Source organism: Rhinatrema bivittatum, chromosome 1 (assembly GCF_901001135.1).
Source record: "Rhinatrema bivittatum chromosome 1, aRhiBiv1.1, whole genome shotgun sequence".
Classification (NCBI taxonomy): Eukaryota; Metazoa; Chordata; class Amphibia; order Gymnophiona; family Rhinatrematidae; genus Rhinatrema; species Rhinatrema bivittatum.
This window is the reverse complement of record NC_042615.1, coordinates 550,894,409-550,915,087: the sequence shown is the minus strand read 5'-3', so window position 1 is coordinate 550,915,087 and position 20,679 is coordinate 550,894,409. Positions and strand designations below refer to the sequence as shown.

Sequence of the window (20,679 nt, the reverse complement as noted above, 5' to 3'; positions counted from 1 at the left end):
GCTGGTCTATCTTCTCCCTACCCTGAGTGGATCAGCAGAAGCCAGCTCTAATTTGCTGATGCATTTAACTCTTCCATATTACTTAAGAACATAAGAACATAAGAAAATGCCATACTGGGTCAGACCAAGGGTCCATCAAGCCCAGCATCCTGTTTCCAACAGTGGCCAATCCAGGCCATAAGAACCTGGCAAGTACCCAAAAACTAAGTCTATTCCATGTAACCATTGCTAATGGCAGTGGCTATTCTCTAAGTGAACTTAATAGCAGGTTATGGACTTCTCCTCCAAGAACTTATCCAATCCTTTTTTAAACACAGCTATACTAACTGCACGAACCACATTCTCTGGCAACAAATTCCAGAGTTTAATTGTGCGTTGAGTAAAAAAGAACTTTCTCCGATTAGTTTTAAATGTGCCCCATGCTAACTTCATGGAGTGTCCCCTAGTCCTTCTACTATCCGAAAGAGTAAATAACCAATTCACATCTACCCGTTCTAGACCTCTCATGATTTTAAACACCTCTATCATATCCCCCTCAGTCGTCTCTTCTCCAAGCTGAAAAGTCCTAACCTCTTTAGTCTTTCCTCATAGGGGAGTTGTTCCATTCCCCTTATCATTTTGGTAGCCCTTCTCTGTACCTTCTCCATCGCAATTATATCTTTTTTGAGATGCGGCGACCAGAACTTCCTGGTTGGTTTCATGCTGTTCTATTGCATCCCAGCTTCATTTTTATCTGTATCTGTTCATGTCAGTTCCTATGGACAGCCTCTGACTGGATGCATTCTTAACATGTTTCTGAGCTCCTGTTTTCTGGTGTGCTCCTGTTCTAGTCCTGCCAGCTTCATCCTTGCTTGTTCCTGAACTCTGATCTTAAACTATCTGTGTTGGGTTCCTGACTCAGTTCTGACTACTATTTCAGCACTATGGACCTGTTCTTAGCTTCTCCAGACTGATATTCTGCTGCCTGCTTGTCTATTGGTCATCCATGTCCTGACTTAACCCTACATTTAGTAGATTTGTCAATGGCAGAGCCTTTTAGATGTTATCTGTACAACAATGACACCAGCTCAGGAACCAAACCCTGTCAGATACCCAGATGCCAACTTTGTCCACATATTAATCAAGACAACACCATCACAGGCACCAACAACTTCAACTACAACATTTGGGGCTTATTCACCTACTCTTCTTCCAATGTAATATATGCCATCACCTGCCAACAATGTCCCTCTGCAGTCTACATAGGACAAACAGGTCAATTTATAAGGAAAAGAATAAATGAACATAAAGCTGACATTAGAAATGGCAACATTCAGAAACCACTAGGAGAGCATTTCAACCTTCCAGGACATTCTCTTTCTGACCTTAAGGTTACCATAGTTCTACAGAGAAACTTAAAAGGAACATTCCAGTGTGAAACTGCTGAATTGGAACTCATTAAAAAACGTAACACTATTATCCTAAGTCTGAACAGAGACAATGGCTTCATGAATCACTACAACTATCTATCAACTTAACTATTAGCAGATCATTATGTCTCTTCACATTTACCTCAGAGGTCAGTAGGCTATACTATAATGCTATTAACACTCTCTCCACACCATGTCCTGCCTAATCCAATGCCTTCTCTATGTTCTATATTTTTTTTTTACCCAACTCTTGTACATAACTTCATGCATCTTGACGAAGTGGATTCTGTCCTTGAAAGCTCATGCTTTAATAAATTGGCTAGTCTATAAGGTGTCACTTGATTCCTGTCATTTTTGATTAAAACGGCCATCCCTTTGGCTGTTTTAAACCCTTGGAAAATCAGTCTCAAACTGGCTTGTAGGATTTCTGTCCATTTTTTCCCGTCCTTGAATTTGGTCCTTAGATACAAACCATGGAAGCATTCAAGATTTGTTGATACAGTTCAAAGGTACCCACAGGAAAAACAATTGCTTTGCATAGAGCTACCCACAAAAATCTGAGACTCTTTGTGGTCTCTGCTATAATAGATGGCACAGTGACACTTCTTACATTATTAGCTAGGACAATATAACAGTATGATACATTCTTTCCTATATTTGTTTGAAATGAGGACATTGTTGCATTAATTTCAGCCATCTTCAAGTTAACCACATTAGGGCAAATACGTTTGTTGATCCAGAAAACAGAAAAAGGAGCTAAGACCAATTACTTTATTTTCATTTGATATTTTATATAATTTAAAATTGCATGAAAAGGCAACCTATGCATTTGAAATCCATCAAAATATACAGAAAGCGAAAGGAAAAAAATCAATAGAAGGAAAATGAATACATAAGTGAATCTAAGTCCGAAATAAGGGAGATCTAAGAAGGAATGTGATGTGGTTTTTGGGGGCTTACTCCTAAAAATAACAATAAGATATTCAGGGGTCAACAAAAGTATACCTATTCCCTTGTTAACCTACAAGGCATTTACAGGGGAACGAGAAAAAACATGGTATCCATATCAAGCACCCATTGGTATAAAAAGTTCCTGACATTCTGCGTGGCTCTGGATAAATCGGGAATCATCCTAAAAAAATAACTGTAGTACCCCCCCCCCCCATAATAAAACAGTAGAACTGCACACCAAGGGAGGGGGGATGACAACTACAGAAAAAAAAACCCCACCCTATGGGAGTCACATATGCAGTGAAAGTGGATGTGGGTATTCAGGTAACAGGAAATAAGGAATGAAGAGCACCCAAAGAGCACTGTTCTACTGGCAGGGAGTACACAGAATAGCCACCAAAGAGCGCAAGCATTTATAATGTTATTGATAAGCAAAATAAATAAAATCAGGCAATAAATAATAAAGGGGGAAAGATTAAAACCTAAAGTGGAATAACATTTGAAGATTTGTGTACAAAGCATATCACATCATATACATTTCCTATAAATATTGAATTATTATACAGCGGCTGAAATTCTCAGCCAGCAACTCCATATAACTAGACCTTATGTTGTAAGTACTGGGTAGCCCAGGAGTTGGATATATAATAATCCTCTCAATTTATATGCACAAACCAGAAAAAAAAAAACTGTTGGGGGCCCCCTGAAGCTGCAGATATAGGCATGAATGAAGCCAGGAGAATGCTTTTGATGTTTTGATGGCTGCCAGTTATATCTGGATATGGAAACAATCCTCTAATCCAGTGGTTCTCAACCTTTTTCCCCATCGTGACACACCTGACAGGCCACACTCACATGTGTGACACACTGCTCATTACAATTCACAGTGGAAATAAAAAATAAAGGCCCAGTATTATTTTTATTGTTAAGAATGTCACAAGGAAAAGATACATACACTGTCAAACAGAAATTGCATAAATAGTAAATATCCTACACCAAAACAGCACCAATTTCCAACATTCAAACAGTAAACACCTTACCTAAGAAAAGGCAACACTGAAAATATTACATCAGGCCTTAAGACACCAATATACCTCCTATTAGGAAAATGGACCAAGTCAGGCTGCTATAGAGCCCTACACAGAAACTGCACGCCAGCAGAAAACCTCACCTGAGTCACATGTGCTGACCCTCACCTAACAAAGAATAAAGAGACCAAAACGCATAACTAGAAGCATGCAGACAAAAACTGAACTGGAAACCGCAACAAGCCAGAGTCTGTATGCAGTGCAACAAAGGAAAAAAAGAAACATCACCCCTCCTTATAAAACAAATCAAGAAATATAAAATCAGTAGCAGTAAAACCATACTAACAAAAAGAACAGATTATTTCAAAACATCAGATGAATGAAATATCCAATAATTAAAAACTCATGTATAAAAAATGTCTAGATACCAATAAAATATTTCAAAATAGTAAACACAAAGACCCAATAATGAAAAATAAGGATAAAAAAATTACTTTGCTCTGCATACCTGGGAATGCAGGTGCCCTGAGATTGTTTTGAATTAGTAGGAGGAGGGATGGTTTGTTTGCAACTTTCTCCTCTCTCTGTCACACAGAAGCTCTGTCTCTCATACAGGCTCTCAATCACACACACATACACATGCTCTCTCTCTCTCACTTATATAGGCTCATAATCACACATTTATATACGTACTGTCTGTCTTTTCTCACACACACACACACACCCCCCCAGGCTTTCAATCACACACTTACATACATGCTATCTCTCTCACACTTATACACAGGCTCTAATTCACATACTCACATGCTCTCTCACCTATACTGGCTTTCAGTCACATACAGACGCATGCTCTCTCTCACTTATACACACACTCTTAATCATACGTACACGTGATCTCTCTCACACATACAGGTTCTCAATCATACACTTACATTCATGCTATCTCAGTCACACACACACTCACATAAACAGGTTTTCAGTCATACACTTACACATACAGACTCTTTCACTCACATACATGTTGTCTCACACACAGCAGCAGCCTCCTCCACTTACAGCCCTCGTGGCCTCAAGAAAGCAGTCCCATCGGCCGCGGGGGCTGATGTTGCTCCTCTTTTGCTCTGCGCCGCGCTGCTCTTCTTCAGGCTGCACCTTTCTTCTTCAGGCCGATGCTGTACGTGTTAGCATGGTCTCTTCTTCCCGAGTGTGTGCGGCCTCTGCATACCACTTCCTCTTCAGGGCCGCAGGGGGGGAGGCGGGAAGAAGAAACCATGCTGGTGCCACTGACTCCAGCTCTCTTGCCCTGTTCTGCCCGGGCTATCAGCATTTTAAGTCCGGGCGGAGGATGAATTCCTATTTCGCTGGGGCAGGGGGAGCAGCTGGGTCAGCGGGGGACCGAGAAGTGTGGCGACACACTAGTGTGTCATGACATACCAGTTGAGAACCGCTGCTCTAATCAGCACTATTTACTGATTTAGCTTCCCTCCTAAGAAAGATTTGGAATCTGGAAGTCTCTGTGTAAATCCCTTCCACAATTTAAGCAACCTCCCAGACTGCTCTGTTATCACTTACAGTTTGATTCTAGCAGCCCAGGGCTATTAGCATTCTTTATATATGTGTGGATGTTTAATTTTTGCTGCTCTGTCCTCCCCACAAATAATGAGAGAGGTAAGAATCCCCTCTTCTCTTATGGCACTCTTTTCAGTATTTTTATTTACTTCTCCGCCACCCATGGAGGGAAATCCAGCCATCCAGCTCCTAGCTTCCGTGTCCTGGTGTGCCTCCCAGTCTGGGCACAAAGCTTCCAGTCCTGAGTCCACAAGGACTGCCTGATGGTTGCCACCTTATTTCTGCAGGCTGCTGAAAGGTTTCCATCTCTGCACTGGACTCTCGTAACCCAGGCAAATCAAACAAGGTGCAATGGTTTTCCTCTCTCTGGATTGGTTGAGCAGTGTCTCTGTCTACTTCTGGCCTCTCCAATTTAGCATTGGCTCCCAAAATCAGGTGACTCCATACACGCTATCCACTGCCTATCATCAGAAACGGTATTGGGTCAGGTGCGCTGTTTCAGTGTTAATGTGTGCTTCAGGGCTTGCATGTCCATAATGGTCCATCATTCTGTTGGACAGCATGTCTCCTGGTTTCACAAGGGTGACAGAATGAGAACATTGTGAAGTAGGCATTAGCACTGGAACACTGATGACAGTTATCTTGTACTTCTGATAAGATGACATCTTAACATTAGTATTTCCAGCTGCAGAGGTTGGATGCTGGAAGCGATAGCGCTACTATTTGTATGAGTTGGATGTTGGAGTCAATAACTGTATGAAAGCATTGATACTCTCCTTGTTTTAAAATTGTATAATATTTAAATGATTTGGAAGTTTACCTCAAAAACAGGTTTGGTTCAAAATGTCATCTTCAAGTACAGCATTGCAATAATTGAGCAATGATTATTATTATCATTATTTTTAATCTAGCTGGTTTTTTTTTTTCTGCTCCTTTGCACTTCCAGCGCAATTGGAACTAGTCTGCTGGGAGTGAGGAGCCACGAGCCTTCCTTATTTGTCATCTAATGCAGAGCTGTAGACGATGTACAACAATACACATCCATAATCAATAAAACAAATATAACAAAATCAACAAAAATAAACTGGAAATCAGATTAAAAGATTTATTTATGAATATAGGAGAAATGGAACAAATGTAATCTTAGATGATGGTGCTCCTAGGCCAATCAGCTCAACTTTAGATTGACAGTTCTTCAGACTTTTAAGATGCATGGTTAGTAAGGAAGATTATAATTAGGTTCCCAGATTATTGGAGGAAACACAAGACCCAATAAAAGGTTCCTTGCAATGTGCGCTTGCTTGCTGTATCAAGGGTGAAATATGAAGTAGTATACTTGGAGTATGATTTCCTAAGCCTTAGTAAATCAACCCATTATTTATTTACTTATTTGATTTACCATTAGTAGCAAACTCTTCCAAAATGGTCACCACAGATTTGTGCAGCTTTCTTTTTAAAAGTTTTGAATAAAATTGTGTATTTTCACTATTAACCCCATATTGTGCTTTTGGGACCACTGTGCAAACATGCTGAGGATCAGAGTTTTTGGCTGGGGGGGGTGCTTATTTGGTATTTCTGGCACCACAGCAGCAGAGAATTTTTCGATATGATTCTGCATTTTGTGTGCGCATTACTGCTGCCCAGTTGTACTAAGGATTTTTTCCCCATTTTATGTCTCTGGTAAAAACAAACAAAAAACCCCCAGATGTTTTGTACAGTGGTTCCCAGTCTGTGGTTTGAGAGACCTGGTAGTCTGTGACGCTATCAGAGAGAGTCCTCGTGAAGCAAATAAATCAGATCTTTTAGTGAGGCTCTTGAAAAGCAGTGGTCATGGGCACAGTAGTGATTTGGGCTGCCTGGGAGCACAAATAGCAGTGGCAGTAGCAGTTATAAGGTGAGAAGGAAGAGGAGAAGAGAGCCTGGGTGTGACAAATGGGGTGGGGGGAGAGTGACAGCCTATGATGGAAAGGCTGAGGGGGGAGGGAAGGGAAAGTCAATGAAGGGACCAATCCCTATTGAAAATTGAATTCAGAATTTAGCCTCACCTGAACCCATTTGAAACTGGGGCACACATTTGGCAGCTTGGAGGTTTGAGATTGGGAACACAATTTTTTAAGGTAGGGGATGGGGGAGGAGCAGTAAGCATCATGTGGCCATAATACAATTGTATAGGTTGGGGAGTCAGAAGAGAGTCGCTGGCCATGTCTACATTTTTAAGCATGTTGGGGGGGGGGGGGCAGGAGGAGGGCCACTTTAGCTATATTTTTAAGCATTTTTGGTAAGAGGAGCAAGAGAGGGGCTCTTGGACCAGGCTGGAATTAACATACTGGGGCTGCAGGGGGACCTGCTAGGGGGAGGAGGAATCAGTCACATGTTTATTTTTGTTTATCCCGCTAACTTTAGGACAGATTTTCCGACCACATGAAACCTAGCCATACCCCTGAATGCCCCTGAGTAAATTTTAGCCAGATATTGCCAGGTTAAAATCATACTGCTTGGGGGTGAGGGTGTTTGGTCCGTCTAACTTCAAAAATTAGGTGAAGAAACCCTTTGGAATACTGACTGCAAAGAGTACGGCTGATAACCATCATGAGGAGGACTGACGAGTCTCTCCATTTTTTTCTTCTGCTAACTTTCTTCCGTTTCCCACAACTAAGGGGGTCCTCTGTACTAGTCGTATGTTTCCTTGAATTCTGATGCAGATGATATCTTCACCGAGAGGCTTTTTCGTGCACCCACTTCACTTTTTGTGAATAAATCTTCCTTATTTTGTTCTTGAGTCTCTTTCAGTGTCATAGCATGAACCCTTACTCAAGATCTAGAATTTTCTTTTCCACCGAAAAAGGCTTGCAGTGCAAGTATAAATGAAAACCATAAATATTACTGCTTTAGATATTTTCCTCTTGTGCATAGTAACAGGAGCTTTGACAGTTCAGATTCTTGTGGATCATCATCTCAACTTGTGCTAGATTCTGACAAGATTCCTGTATAATGTGAGTGTCCACTGTCATGACCTAGTGGGTTACTTACCTTGGCCTGATGCCAAGCAGATAGGCAAAGTCACTAAAGAAATAATCGCCCTCAAATGGTGACTAGCATCGTATTCTTGTGACTGTGTATTTCAACATAGGTAGCTTTTGCCTGTAGGGTTTATCCCTTTTATTGACCCAAAGACAAAGTAGTCTTCTCCTCATTTACATGGGACTTTAATACATAAAGAAATTTGTATAGATATCATCTACAGATGTGCTATATATATATATATGAGCCTATATATCTATATCTATCCAAAAACATTGGACACTCATGTATCCTTACATCGTGTGTATATTATATAAACAGATTTATTTAAATGTTAATACCGTTTACAAAAAGGTTTTTAATAAAAGTACACATGCAAACCGATGTCCTGTTTCTAACAAATCAGATCAAGTACAGAAGATGATTCTGTACAGAAGATTCAAGTACAGAAGATGATTCTGGCACACTGGCACATTCTCCAACTCCATTACGTTTTTCAAGCCAAAGCACTTATTGCTCACACACGTGATCAGAACACGTGAGACATATTGGTAAGCACTATTAATCAAGTTTACTTAGGGAATAGCAACTGCTATTAATTGCATCAGTAGCATGGGATCTTCTTAGTGTTTGGGTAATTGCCAGGTTCTTGTGGCCTGGTTTTTGGCCTCTGTTGGAAACAGGATGCTGGGCTTGATGGACCCTTGGTCTGACCCAGCATGGCAAATCTTATGTTCTTATGTACCCAGGCTATCACACAGTCCAGAGGTGGAAAAACTGGACAATATTCCTGTGGATACTGTGTTGTGAGTGTGAACATACTTCACATACAGACATTTCGTCATCCATACCTAAATATTAATTTTACACTTAGCGAACATTATGAACATTATGATTGCAATACCACACAGGTAGCTACGCTATCCCAATTTCCTTGTTCTAAACTGTGTATTGGTGATACAAAACTGGCCATTAAAACATGCATCCGTATACAACAAGAGTTGCATACGGATGGAAAAACTAGATACACCAATAGTCAAACATTGGTTAGCATCCAAACATTCTGTGGAATAACTAAGATTTTTTTGTGATAACCTAGAGGAGATAATGTTTCACTGATACTTCAGTGCTGTGAGCAAGAGTTTATCTTTAAATGACAAACCACAGATCCAGCAGGCCTCAATCCAGCAAGAGTGGGAAGCTTTTTTATAGGCTCTGTTAGAACAAGCATAGATTTATGCCCGTATATGACTGTGTTCGGTCAGTTCACTCAGGTGATAAGAGGATCCATTTGCTTTGACAGCTCAATTTAAATATTCTCTGAACATTGTGGGACTCGACCTTATTTTGGGTCCCTGCAGACTATAGAGATGACAAGGCTGAGGTAACTTTCTCTTTTAAACTGTTTAAGATATGTGTATGTTTCAGTATACTGAATTTGATTTTGGACTTGTTACTTTTATGATTAATGTCCACAAATGTCTGTCTGCATGTGTACTTTTATTTAAATATTAATACAGTTTACAAAAAAGTTTTTAATATATTTGTTTACATAATATATATGTGATATAAGGATACATGAGTGTTCCATGTATCCTTACACATGCAGACAGACATTTGTGGACATTAATTCTGTTTATTGGTGTATGCAATATGTATTTAGGATCATTTTAGTTTGTGTGAATGCTGATTAATATTTACTCTGGGTTTGTGTGTGTGTGTATATATATATATATGTGTGTATATATATATATATATATATATATATATATTTATTTAAAAATAAAAAAGATATATATATATATGTGTGTATACACACTTTTTTCTATAGTGTTAACTTTGTATATTTCTGAGGTCATTCTGTGCAATGCAGAACTTGTGCCAGATTGAAAATATTCCTGCAGAATCTGGTGCAGGGATCAGAGGGAGGTAACAGCTTTGGCCAGACTAAGATGGAGATAGCACCAGTGTTGGTTCACAGCCTGGAAAGAGGAGGAGGAGGCAGCCTTAGCCACATGGGCTGGAAGAAGAAGACTGAACTAGCCTGCACGGACGTGGATGCAGGAGGCACCTTTGCCTGTGAAAATCATGACCCAAATCTGTAAAAAGGATCCAGGGACAACCCGGAAGCCATAGCCATAGCTTCAGAGATAGGGTTAGAAAATGGCAGGGTCGAGATTGGGGAGGTAGAGGAGAAATTAGTTTAGTCTGATCTTGGAGTGGTGGGGATAGTTTTCTGGATATAGCAGAGGGAGCAAAAGATGAGATAAAGCCTGGGCAGGAGGAGGGTTCAGGCCTTATGATGTACAATTACAATACTCCTGTGGAAATAATGCACACAAAAATCTAACATTCTAAACCTTTGAGTAATAACTTTATCTGCATTACATTTTAAATTATTAATCAGTGATTATATTGTTGTTTTGACAAAGCATGCAGAAATTTGCTGAACTATAATATATTTGTAAGGAACCCTTGGTTTCCTTACCAGTCAAAGTGAACCAAGTTCTAAGGGAGGAACAGAGAGATTGGTGAATAGGGGTTGGGATGTGAGCTCCCCTATGTGGGAGAAAGCAGATGGTGAGCTCTAGCAGTATAAAAACCCCTGCCACCATTTTAAGCTGTGGTTTCATTGTTCAGATTTTTGCCGAGTTGTCCTGTTTGAGGAACAGCCTTGTTGTGCAGTCCCTCTGTTGATTAATTTTCCAGAGTGAAGAACTCTGAAGGCCCCCCCCCTTCACAGAGACCTGGGTAAAAAGTGTAGTAACAGAGGGGGTAGATATTCAGAAGCCATTTAGACGGATAACTCACAAGAGGGAAGGGATATTAAGGTATTCTTCAACAGAATGTTCACTATTTACTCGTGTGCTACACTAAAGGTCAAATTTTAAAAGCCGGGTGCGCGCCATTACTGGGCGATACCCGTGAGGTTGGGCGTGCGCATGCCAAGCGGATTTTAAAAATGGCCCGGCTATGCGCGTTTCTCCCGATACGCATGGTAGTGCCAGGCTCTGTAAAAAGGAGTGGGCGGGGTTTGGGCGGAGGAGTACATAACAACAGAAAAGCTAATGTAAGGATCAGTGAAACTTTGTACTCAAACACTGCTCAAAGACACAAGTGTATATCATTATGGTCAATAATGACAAGTGATGGTCACTAAAGCTAAATCACCCTACTGATCTATAAGATAAATACTCGCCTTTAGATACAGGATTGGTTATATAATACCTGTCAGCTCTTCTTTTGACTTTCTTGCAGGAAGATAAATGTCTAGCTAAGGCCTGGCGCTCCGTGTGGTTATACATTTTACATGCTTGCTCTAGCAAGTTATCTGCATGAACAGGACTTGTCAAGTGCAGTGTCATTTCCAGTGGAAATCCTGGGTTAAACAGAAAAGAACATTAACTAGAGAAAGACAAGATGCCCCACAGTGGGAAAGCATGAATCTGCTGCTTTTGTTGTAGAGGAATGAAAATGTGACTGACAGTTGTGGTAAAGGTACATTTGAGCTGCTCTGTGTTCCCGTGACCCTCAATTTCAATGCTTTCTTCTCAGCATTTCAGATCATGCTGGTCAATTTCATCCTGCATGATAATTTCTATAGTAACAATGTGGTTGATGGCAGAGAAAGGACCATCTAGCCCATCTAGTCTGTCCAGTTATCTGGCAGCCATAGAGCTTGTTAGCTTGTAGGGTCTTTCACCATATCCAGAACACTGTTGGTCGTCTTCTTCATTTGCACGCTGCCATCTTAGCGCCCAGCACCTCCCCCTTCCCACGTCAACCCACAAAGCTTTGTAATAATCTAATAGCTGGCAAAACTGGTGTGACTGCTGGCCAAACACTTTTTTTTTTATTACTTGCTTTTACTTCTAGGGCAAGCTTCTTTTCAAATTCTCTCTTAGCCTACTTAATTACTTTTTAGCATCTAATTTGCCAGTGCTTATACATTGTAAGTTCTATTTAGCAGGGACTGTCTCTCTTTTTTTGTGTCTTTGTACAGCACTGTGTATGTCTTGTAGCGGCTATAGAAATGTTAAGTAGTAGTAGTAGGACCTATCAGTAATGTGTGTGGCTCCTACCATTTTCACACAGAAAAATAGGACCTGGCAAACTTAAGAGAGATGGCAGGAGGACCCAGAAGGATTAGTCCTACTTATTCCACTACAGCTGAAGGAAGGAAGGACCAGCTGAAGGAAGATTGATGGGTGGCAGCCTGGTATGGTTAAGCTGCTAGCTGGCTGTCACAATTGTGGCTATATCAGGCAATGAAGATGAACACATGATGTTTGTGAGTTTATACTATGTCCAGCACCAGCACTAGGGAAGCATATTTCCAGCATTTGAAGGGGCTATATCTGCTTGTGCTGCCTATGAATAGCTGACAGACGTCCTGTGCTCTAGTTATTCTGAACAGTAGGCTTTAGAGAGAGAGGCAAGAGGAGTAAGTTACAACATTCAGTATTTGGACTCCACGTGTACATATTTGTGTGTTCATGGCGTGGTTATTACTCCATGAATACTGATATGCATTCACCTTTGGAGTATTGACAGGTGTGTAGAGCATTTTAGCCTAGAAGGTTATGTGCCAGCTAATACCTATGAATTGCAGCTAATGGTAGAGTGCTTGCAGTAGCAAGATTTTTCTTTTATTTATTTAAGGTTTTTTTTATCTACCGACATTCGTATGTACATCATGCTGGTTTACATAGAACATTAACTGGAAAAAAGGAGCTACATAAAACTGGTTCAGGGTTAATACAGGAGTTAAAGACCATAGGAAATTCAGGAAAAGAGAAACCGCAGTATAATAATTCTATGAGAGAGTGCAATAAAATTACTATATGAGAAAACTGGCTATAAGGTAACATAGTGGAGGTAAAACAAATTGTGAGATTGCAGAAGGAAATGTAACAGGCAAGAACGAGGGAGGGGGGATGAAGGAGGAGCCAATTGTGATGTTGTAAAGGCAATGGAGTGCTAGAGTAGAGGGGGCATGATAGGGAGAAAGGGATGCAGTGATTTGGGCTGAAAAATTAATCTGAGAGTGAAGTGGGTGGTGTTAGGGGTAGGCCTATTTGAAGAGATGTATGAAAGCAGGAATCTTATCTTTCATGCCAAGATTGTTGGGCATGCACAGTAGGTGATGCAGTGATGGGGACCCTTGTTTATGACAGATAAGCCTCAGTAGTGTCTGCTTCCCCCCCCCCCCCCCCCCCAACGTTTAGCCAGTGTGGAAAGGGGGTTGAAAGATTGAGGCTAAGAGTGCAATGCAGGCGTTGAGGATTACATGACGTGCATAAGGGAAAGGTGTGCTTGGCGAGAGTCCTTTGAAACTGAATACTGTCCTTTCTTAGAGGGGACTACTGTCTGTGAAGGATGGAAAATAAAGAATATGTAGAAGGAGAGTCCAGCCCATTGGCTCAGTGGCAGTGCTGGGCAATGCCATGCATAGGGTTCGATTTCTAGATCAAGACTTCCACATCCCAGATGGAATTGCACTGGGTATGATACAAGAGACAACATTCAGAGCCCTTTGCTGGGAGTCGTGGTGGCCAGATCTGAGTCCATGATACTGGGTTCTGGAAGGGAGCCCTGGTGCATAGCTCCTAGCCTGAGGACCATGCGTTGCAGTGACCGAACTAGGAGCCGTGAGAGAGAAGATCCATTTAAAATTGGGGGGGGGGGGGGGGAACACTCGGGTAGGTGTGAATGAAGACTCATAACACCAGAATCACACATGCTAGGTTTGAATGTCATCAGTTCCACGTGCCCTGCAGCTTAAAAAGGGATTTGGTGTAACTTTTTTTTTTTTTAACTCTATAAATATCTTTTTTCCTATGTGGGTAAGTGCTGTGGTTTTCCGATTGATTTCTACAGAGCAGGGGCAAATAAGTATTTCAGAGTGAAAGTAAATGAGGCAGTTCAGGAAGACATTTTTGGCTGTTTGCCTTGACTTTGCGCTGATGTCCCAACCCACGCATGTTATGTGCACGTACCCTACCCTTTTGAGAGCCATTGTCAAAGCCGTTTATGTGGGTAAATAACGAATCACGAGCGCAGATTGGCTCTCAGAAAATTGCCCTCCCTTGAGTGCTGCTAACAGTCTGCAATGATGCGCTTTACCTCATTTAGAGGAGGTGTTCCTAGGGATTGTGTTTAGGGCACGGGAAAGAAAATAACACACAGATTGCATTTTCACCACATTATTTCCCATGCACAAGAAAACAGGTGCAAATGTCCATGGGTGCTTTATAGTCCCAGCAAGTTTCAAAGCAGACTTTCCCTTTGAATAGTGAAGCAAAGTCCCAGTGCCGACAGTTTGAAAATTGCCTCCCTTTACGTGGAGGAGAAACATCAGCTGAGTTGCTCTGCGTGCCAGAAAAGGAATAATGGGGCTCGTGCACAAGGAAAGAGAGATGACGCATTGCAGAACATGGAGCTGGGCAGGCCCTAAAGCCTTCATTTTGTGCTCATTATTGTCTAATTCACTGTCGTTCTGCCTCCCAGGCAGCCTCTGCTCCAGCTTTGATTAGTGCTTATTTTTTTTGTTTGCTTTCTTCCTTTTTCCTCTGGTTTCAGATCGGGTGTTTCAAGTCCAATGAAAAGAGGAATGGCAACCATTTTTAGATAGTTGAAGGCAAAAGTGAAATAGTGAGTTTTAAGTGTAATGTTTAAAAAATGTAGCATCCTGGGTGAATTCTGGATCTCAGGAGGGTGTAGGTTCCAGAGATGAGGGGCAAGGAGATAGCTTTTTTCACACCAAGTTACAGTGTTTGCATTCCTTTAGTCCAGTCTTTCCATCATGGTAAAGTCAGGCTTTTACTTACCATGGCAGAAACGTCTGCCCCCTGAGATTTTGGAGTTCTGACCGTGTACCGTTGTTTGTTTGTCATGCAGGTACAGGAGAAAGTGGCAAAAGCACATTCATCAAACAGATGAGAATTATCCATGGATCTGGGTACTCTGATGAAGACAAAAGGGGATTCACTAAACTGGTGTATCAGAATATATTCACAGCAGTGCAGGCTATGATTAGAGCCATGGATACACTCAAGATCCCATACAAGTGTGAACGCAATAAGGTGAGTTATACGGCTACTTACTAACCTTTGAAGGATATATAGTTCAATGTTGCTTTTATCGGGCTTCAAATATACTCTTGCCAAAAGGATTTGCATTATACAGTCATGATCAATCCAAGTCATAAGGGAATAACATCCATGCCAAACTCTGTAGCTGGACTTGTAAAAATCAGCTAAACACACTTGCACAGGATAACTGTGTTATCTGAAAGCTCTTTTCTAATATATTTTGAATAGCTACTTACCACCTTTTAGGAAAAAAAAGAGATATGGAAGGGGATAAAGAGCATATTATTTTTCTGTTTCTCAAAATTGATATTTTCAGGTATTGTGCTTCAAAAAAAAAGTCTGCATTTTTAATCTGTACCTATAATCTTATGAGAAGGGTAGGATTTCTCTTCCAATGTGGGCTGCTGGGTTTTGCTTACATTGGCAGACTTTGTTGTTCTGTTGTCTGCCATGCAAGTAACATGACTATTGTTAAATACATTATACTCTGCCTAGCACAGCAAGTCCGATTATAAGTGGGAAAATAAATATTTTAAATAAATATGTATAAAGTTGCATGAATAGACATTTTGGTTTTTGTATATTCCTATTCCTGAATGATTTAGCCCAGGGCTTCCCAAAACTGTGGGTTGGGAGCCCAAATAGGGGGGTCATAAAATCTTCAGCTGGGGTCAGAAGTGCCTCAGATGGCAGTGTTCGTCAGGCATCGGCAGCATTAGTAGAGGAAATCAATAGGGGGGGCCTGTGAGCCAGCGAGTGCTCACAGGCCGTGCAGCAGCCCTGCCACTGCATTAAGTTTACGTAGTAACAGGAATCCCTGCATGAAAATGACCCAGGGCCTCCTCAGGTCTTGTGAGCTTGTGCTGGCTCACAAGCCCCTGTGCTGACGTTCATTACTGATGCCGCTGCCACTTGCAGGTCACTGTCAGGCTCAGGACCAGCTGCAAGAGGAGGGGAGAGCCAGTTGTGCACAGACCAGTGCTAATTGTCACAGTTCCTCTCTCCTTACCCACCATCGACTCTACTCCAGAGAAAAATGTTGTCCCTGTTATCAGCCTGCCCTCTCTTCCTACTAATTGTCATCCACCTTTTGGCTAGGGCCCAAAGAAACTTGTTGCCCCTGACCCTGGCTAGAGGGATGTTTGGAGGGAGGGATCAGATAACAGGAAGGGTTTGAGTTTTGAATTAACAGGAGAGAGATTGGCTACGGAAGGTGAGAGAGGGACAATGACAAAAGATCAACTGGGTAATGTAGGAGAGAAACCTGGGGTGAGATGGCATTAACTTGGGGTGATGCGAGAGAAGGGTTAGGAGGGATATGGTGAGAGAGGGGATGATAAAGAATCATTTGGGGTAATAAGGGTTTTGGGGTGAGAGGGGATCAGTTGGGGAGATGTGAAAAGGGCTGGATGAGGTGAGAGGAGCTGGTGGATTTAAGAGTGGAGGTTGAGGTGGAGACAGCTAGAAAAGGGAAGGTTAAAAGTAAACGTCAGGAAGTGATGGAGGTTGAGAGAGAATTGATGAGAGTGAAAGAAAAAGAGGATCAGCTGAAGTGCAGGGAGGGTGAAAGTAAAGTGAATGTTTGAGGGACACTATATCCCTGCTAATTTGTTTAGGTCATCCTCTGGGGTCATGAGAATTTTCAAGTGCTAAAATGGGGTCACTTTGAATAAAAGTTTGAGAAGCCCTGAACTAGCCTGTGGTTATATAGACTATTATAAAATATACAGGTTATGTGACTGCATAGAGAGAGAAGACTCATACATTCTACTTGACAAGTTTCATGCAACTAAACTTGGAAATCAGTTATTGTTCTGCTGTAAGGGTTAAAAAAGTAGAAGTCTCATATTTTATATGTATCAATCCATCTCCCGATACATCGAGAATACTATTGGCAGTGCATCAGAGGTGAGAAAACTATGGACCTTGGGCCATTTCCTGCCCACAGGACCCTTTAGTCCAGCCTGTCCATATCTGGTCTCTTCTCCAGTATTACTTGGACAACTGACGTTTGGGGGTCATCCCTTATTTATTTTTTTTTTTAGCGTGCAGTATCCACACTCTCTTAAAGCACTTCCAAGAGCCATTTCTAGTGAGAAGAGGCAGAAAGGGTCAAGAAGCGTATTCTGATGGCTGCTTCTCACTTCCTGCCGTTTGTGCCTCTGCTCAGTTTTTGGCGGGTGCTGCCCTCCCCCCCCCCAGACCAGCAGTTGGACTGTGGGAGGTTACTGGGGAGTGTGGTTGATGTGGGTGCCAGGGCGTAGCCACGGTGGTGACAGAGGATGACGATGGTGCTTCTTTCCTCCCTCTTTCTCCTTCCACTTGGGCCCCCTTGGCTCTGAATGCTGGTAGTGGTGTTGGGGAGTTGGAAGGCGCAAGGCGCTGAGACCTCATCCCCGCATTCTGCATATCAGTTTGGCAGATGGGGACAGCCCTGGCACCAGGGGATGGAGAGGGCCCATGGACTCAACCAATCAGTGGGCAACAGCTGCTGCTGCTACTACTACTCCCTCTTCCCTTCCCCATGCACAATGGTATGTTTTTCCTGGGCAAAGAAGCTTCTGCCCCAGAAGCTAGAACTGCCATTCTGGGTTCAAAGCCGGGCAGCAGCACTTCAGATCAGGTAAAGAGCATGCATCTTGCTTTTATTAAGATTCATTTTTGTGTCTGAATAGATTACAAACATTATAAATAAGTGTAAAGAGATGATAATTAGGCAAACACTTCCCTCCCTCCCTCACCCCAGCCTCCAGAAACAGCATCTTACTCCATTGCAGCTGTCATGGGGTGTCTGCTGGGGTTAGGATACACCCCCACAGGTTTGGTACAGGACTGCAGGGCTGGACAAGGCCTGGTATTCCGTCTACCCAGCCCCCTCCCCCGCTGGTCGAGCTCTTGGGTTCTGGGGGCCAGTAAGGCTTAGCTGGATAAGGCAAGACAGGATGGACAAGGCAGGGCAGGCACAAGCTAGAACTGAGGTCAGGCACAGGCTGAACACTGTGGGCAGAGACAGACTGGAAGTAGAGGTCTGGGTATGGAATAAACAGAGAGCTGAGGACTGGATACTGGAACAGGCTGGACAAGACTGGATACTAAGTTGGGTCGAAGACTAGATACAGGCATAGGCTTGGACAGAACCCTGAGACTGGATACAGACTGAGGCAAGACAAGTCAATAGCAAGGTAGGAAATGGATACTGGAATGGGTAGGGCAGGGTTAGACAAGACAGACCAGGACAGGATCAGACAAGGACTAGACAAGACCACACAGAACAAAGAACACTGAGACCCGAAGCAGCGATACAGAAGACCTGTAGGCCAGTAGACGAGGAGAGGCCTGAGTAAGCCACAGAGCAAGGTCTAAGGTAAGAGTGGGCCCAGAGGCCACAAGGTGAGGTAGGGCCTGATTAGGCCACAGAGCAAGGTCCAAGGAGACGGAAGACCTGCTCTCCGTACCTGGGAACATTTGATTCCAAATGCACTGAGATTGTCAGGGGTGAGGGGTATGCACAGACTCTCTTTTCACTCTAATATACACACATACTTTAACACACACAAACCACACACACTCACAAATGCCCAGTCACACAGTCTCATACTCACATATATGCCACTCACTTTCACACTCAGATGCACACACATGTTCAGTCATACCCTAATGTAACAAACCCGTACCTAAAATACCACAAAAGTAGGTTTACCTTGAAAATTTCATTATTAAAATATCAAAACCCACTCCTATATTTAATTTTATTGTAGTGGACACAACCCTGCTCAAATCTCTAAATTTGTTGAAGTGAAATAGTGGTGGTTTCATATAATACTCTTAAAGGGACCATCCCAGTTACCCCATAGTTATTTGTGTATAATCATAAACACCACCTTTTATGTTTCTATATGACTGTGCCACCAACAATAACAATTTTTTTTGTGTAAACCATGTATCTGTGTTTATTTTTCAAAGTCACTATTTTCTTTATTTTAAATTACTTCATTATCTTTTTTTCCAATACCGCCAAACCAAAAAACTTATTTGTTCTCTTTCATCTTCATCTTCACCGTTGCTACTCTATGTTCTCCCTGCTGCTTAATAATCCCAACCAGACCAAGTTTCCGAACACCTTCTTCTTCAGGGGCTGCAGTATAAACTCGATCTGCTTGTTATCCAGTTCAGCCGCAAGTCAAATTTCCTTTTAAATGTCATGCATTCAGCCTCGCACTCCACGTCATTTGGTCTGTTTGCTTCCTTGGCCACCGACAAGGAAGCAAACAGCAGAAGCAAAAGATTTCAACATATTATCTATAATGATGCTTAAATCCTTTTCTTGGGTGGTGGCTTCCAATGTGGAACCTTCCATTGTGTAGCTATAATTTGGATTGCTCTTCCCTACATGCATCACTCTGCACATTAAATGTCATCTGCCATTTGTATGCCCAGTCTCACAAAGTCCTCTTACAATTTCTCTTGTGACTTATCAACTATCAATAATTTTCTGTGATCGGCAAATTTGATCATCTCATTTGTGGTTCCCCTCTCTAGGTCATCTATAAATATGTTAAAAAGCAGTGGTCCCAGTACAGATCTCTGGGGCACTCCACTATTCCCTTTTTTTCCATTGAAAAAAAATGACCATTTTTGCCTACTCTCTATTTTATTTTATTTTTTAATATTTTAACCAGTTCCCAGGCCACAATAGGACATTGCCTTATATCCCATGACTTTTTAATTTCCTCAAGAGTCTCTCGAGATATTTTGTCAGAAGCTTTCTGAAATTCTTGATATAATATATCAACTGGCTCACTTTCATCCACATGTTTATTTGCACCTTCAAAAAATGTAGCAAATTGAGTCAAGACTTCCCTTGGCTAAATTTGTGTTGGCTTTGTCCCATTAAACTATGTTTAATAATTTTAGTAATTTTGTTCTTTATAATAGCTTCAACCATTTTTCCCGACAGTGCCATCAGGCTCACCAGTCAGTAGTTTCCCGGATCACCCCTGAAATCCATTTTAAAAACTGGCATTATGTTGACCACCCTCCAATCTTCAGATACTATTGTTGATTTTAATGATAGTTTATAGATTACTAATAGTATGTCTGCAGTTTCATTTTTCAGTTTCTTTAGCACTCTGGAATGTATACCATCTAGTCTAATTGTTTGTTTATTTGCTACTCTTTAGTTTGTCAGTTTGCTCTATTACATCTACCAGGTTCATTGAGATTCGTTTCAGTTCCTCTGAATCATCGTCTTTAAATATTGCTTCTGGCATGGGTATCTGCCTTACATTATCCTCAGTAAAAACCAAAGCAATGAATTCATGTAATCTTTCTGCTATGGCCTTGTCCTCCTTTAGTGCCCCTTTTACCATTCGATCATCTAATGGTCTAGTTGACTCTTGCAGGCTTTTTGTTTCAAATATAACTAAAAAAGATTTTGAGTTTTTGCTCCCATGGCAAGCTTCTTTTCAAATTTTATCTTTGCCTTCCTTATCAATGCTTTGCAGCTAACTTGCCAATGCTTATATTTCCTGTTTTCTTCATTCAGATTCCTTTTCCATTTTTTGAAATATGTTCTTTTGGCTAGATTAGTCTCTGTCACCTTACTTT

At 41.6% G+C, this 20,679-nt stretch overlaps 1 protein-coding gene across 1 annotated transcript in view; it reads left to right on the top strand.

Moving 5' to 3' along the window:
* LOC115099137 (guanine nucleotide-binding protein G(q) subunit alpha) overlaps positions 1–20,679 on the top strand; it is a 516,345-nt gene that overhangs the window by 180,309 nt on the left and 315,357 nt on the right. Inside the window, exon 2 of the mRNA XM_029616504.1 lies at positions 14,879–15,063. Coding sequence (XP_029472364.1) covers positions 14,879–15,063 — 185 coding nt within the window. The remainder of the gene's footprint in view (positions 1–14,878; positions 15,064–20,679) is intronic.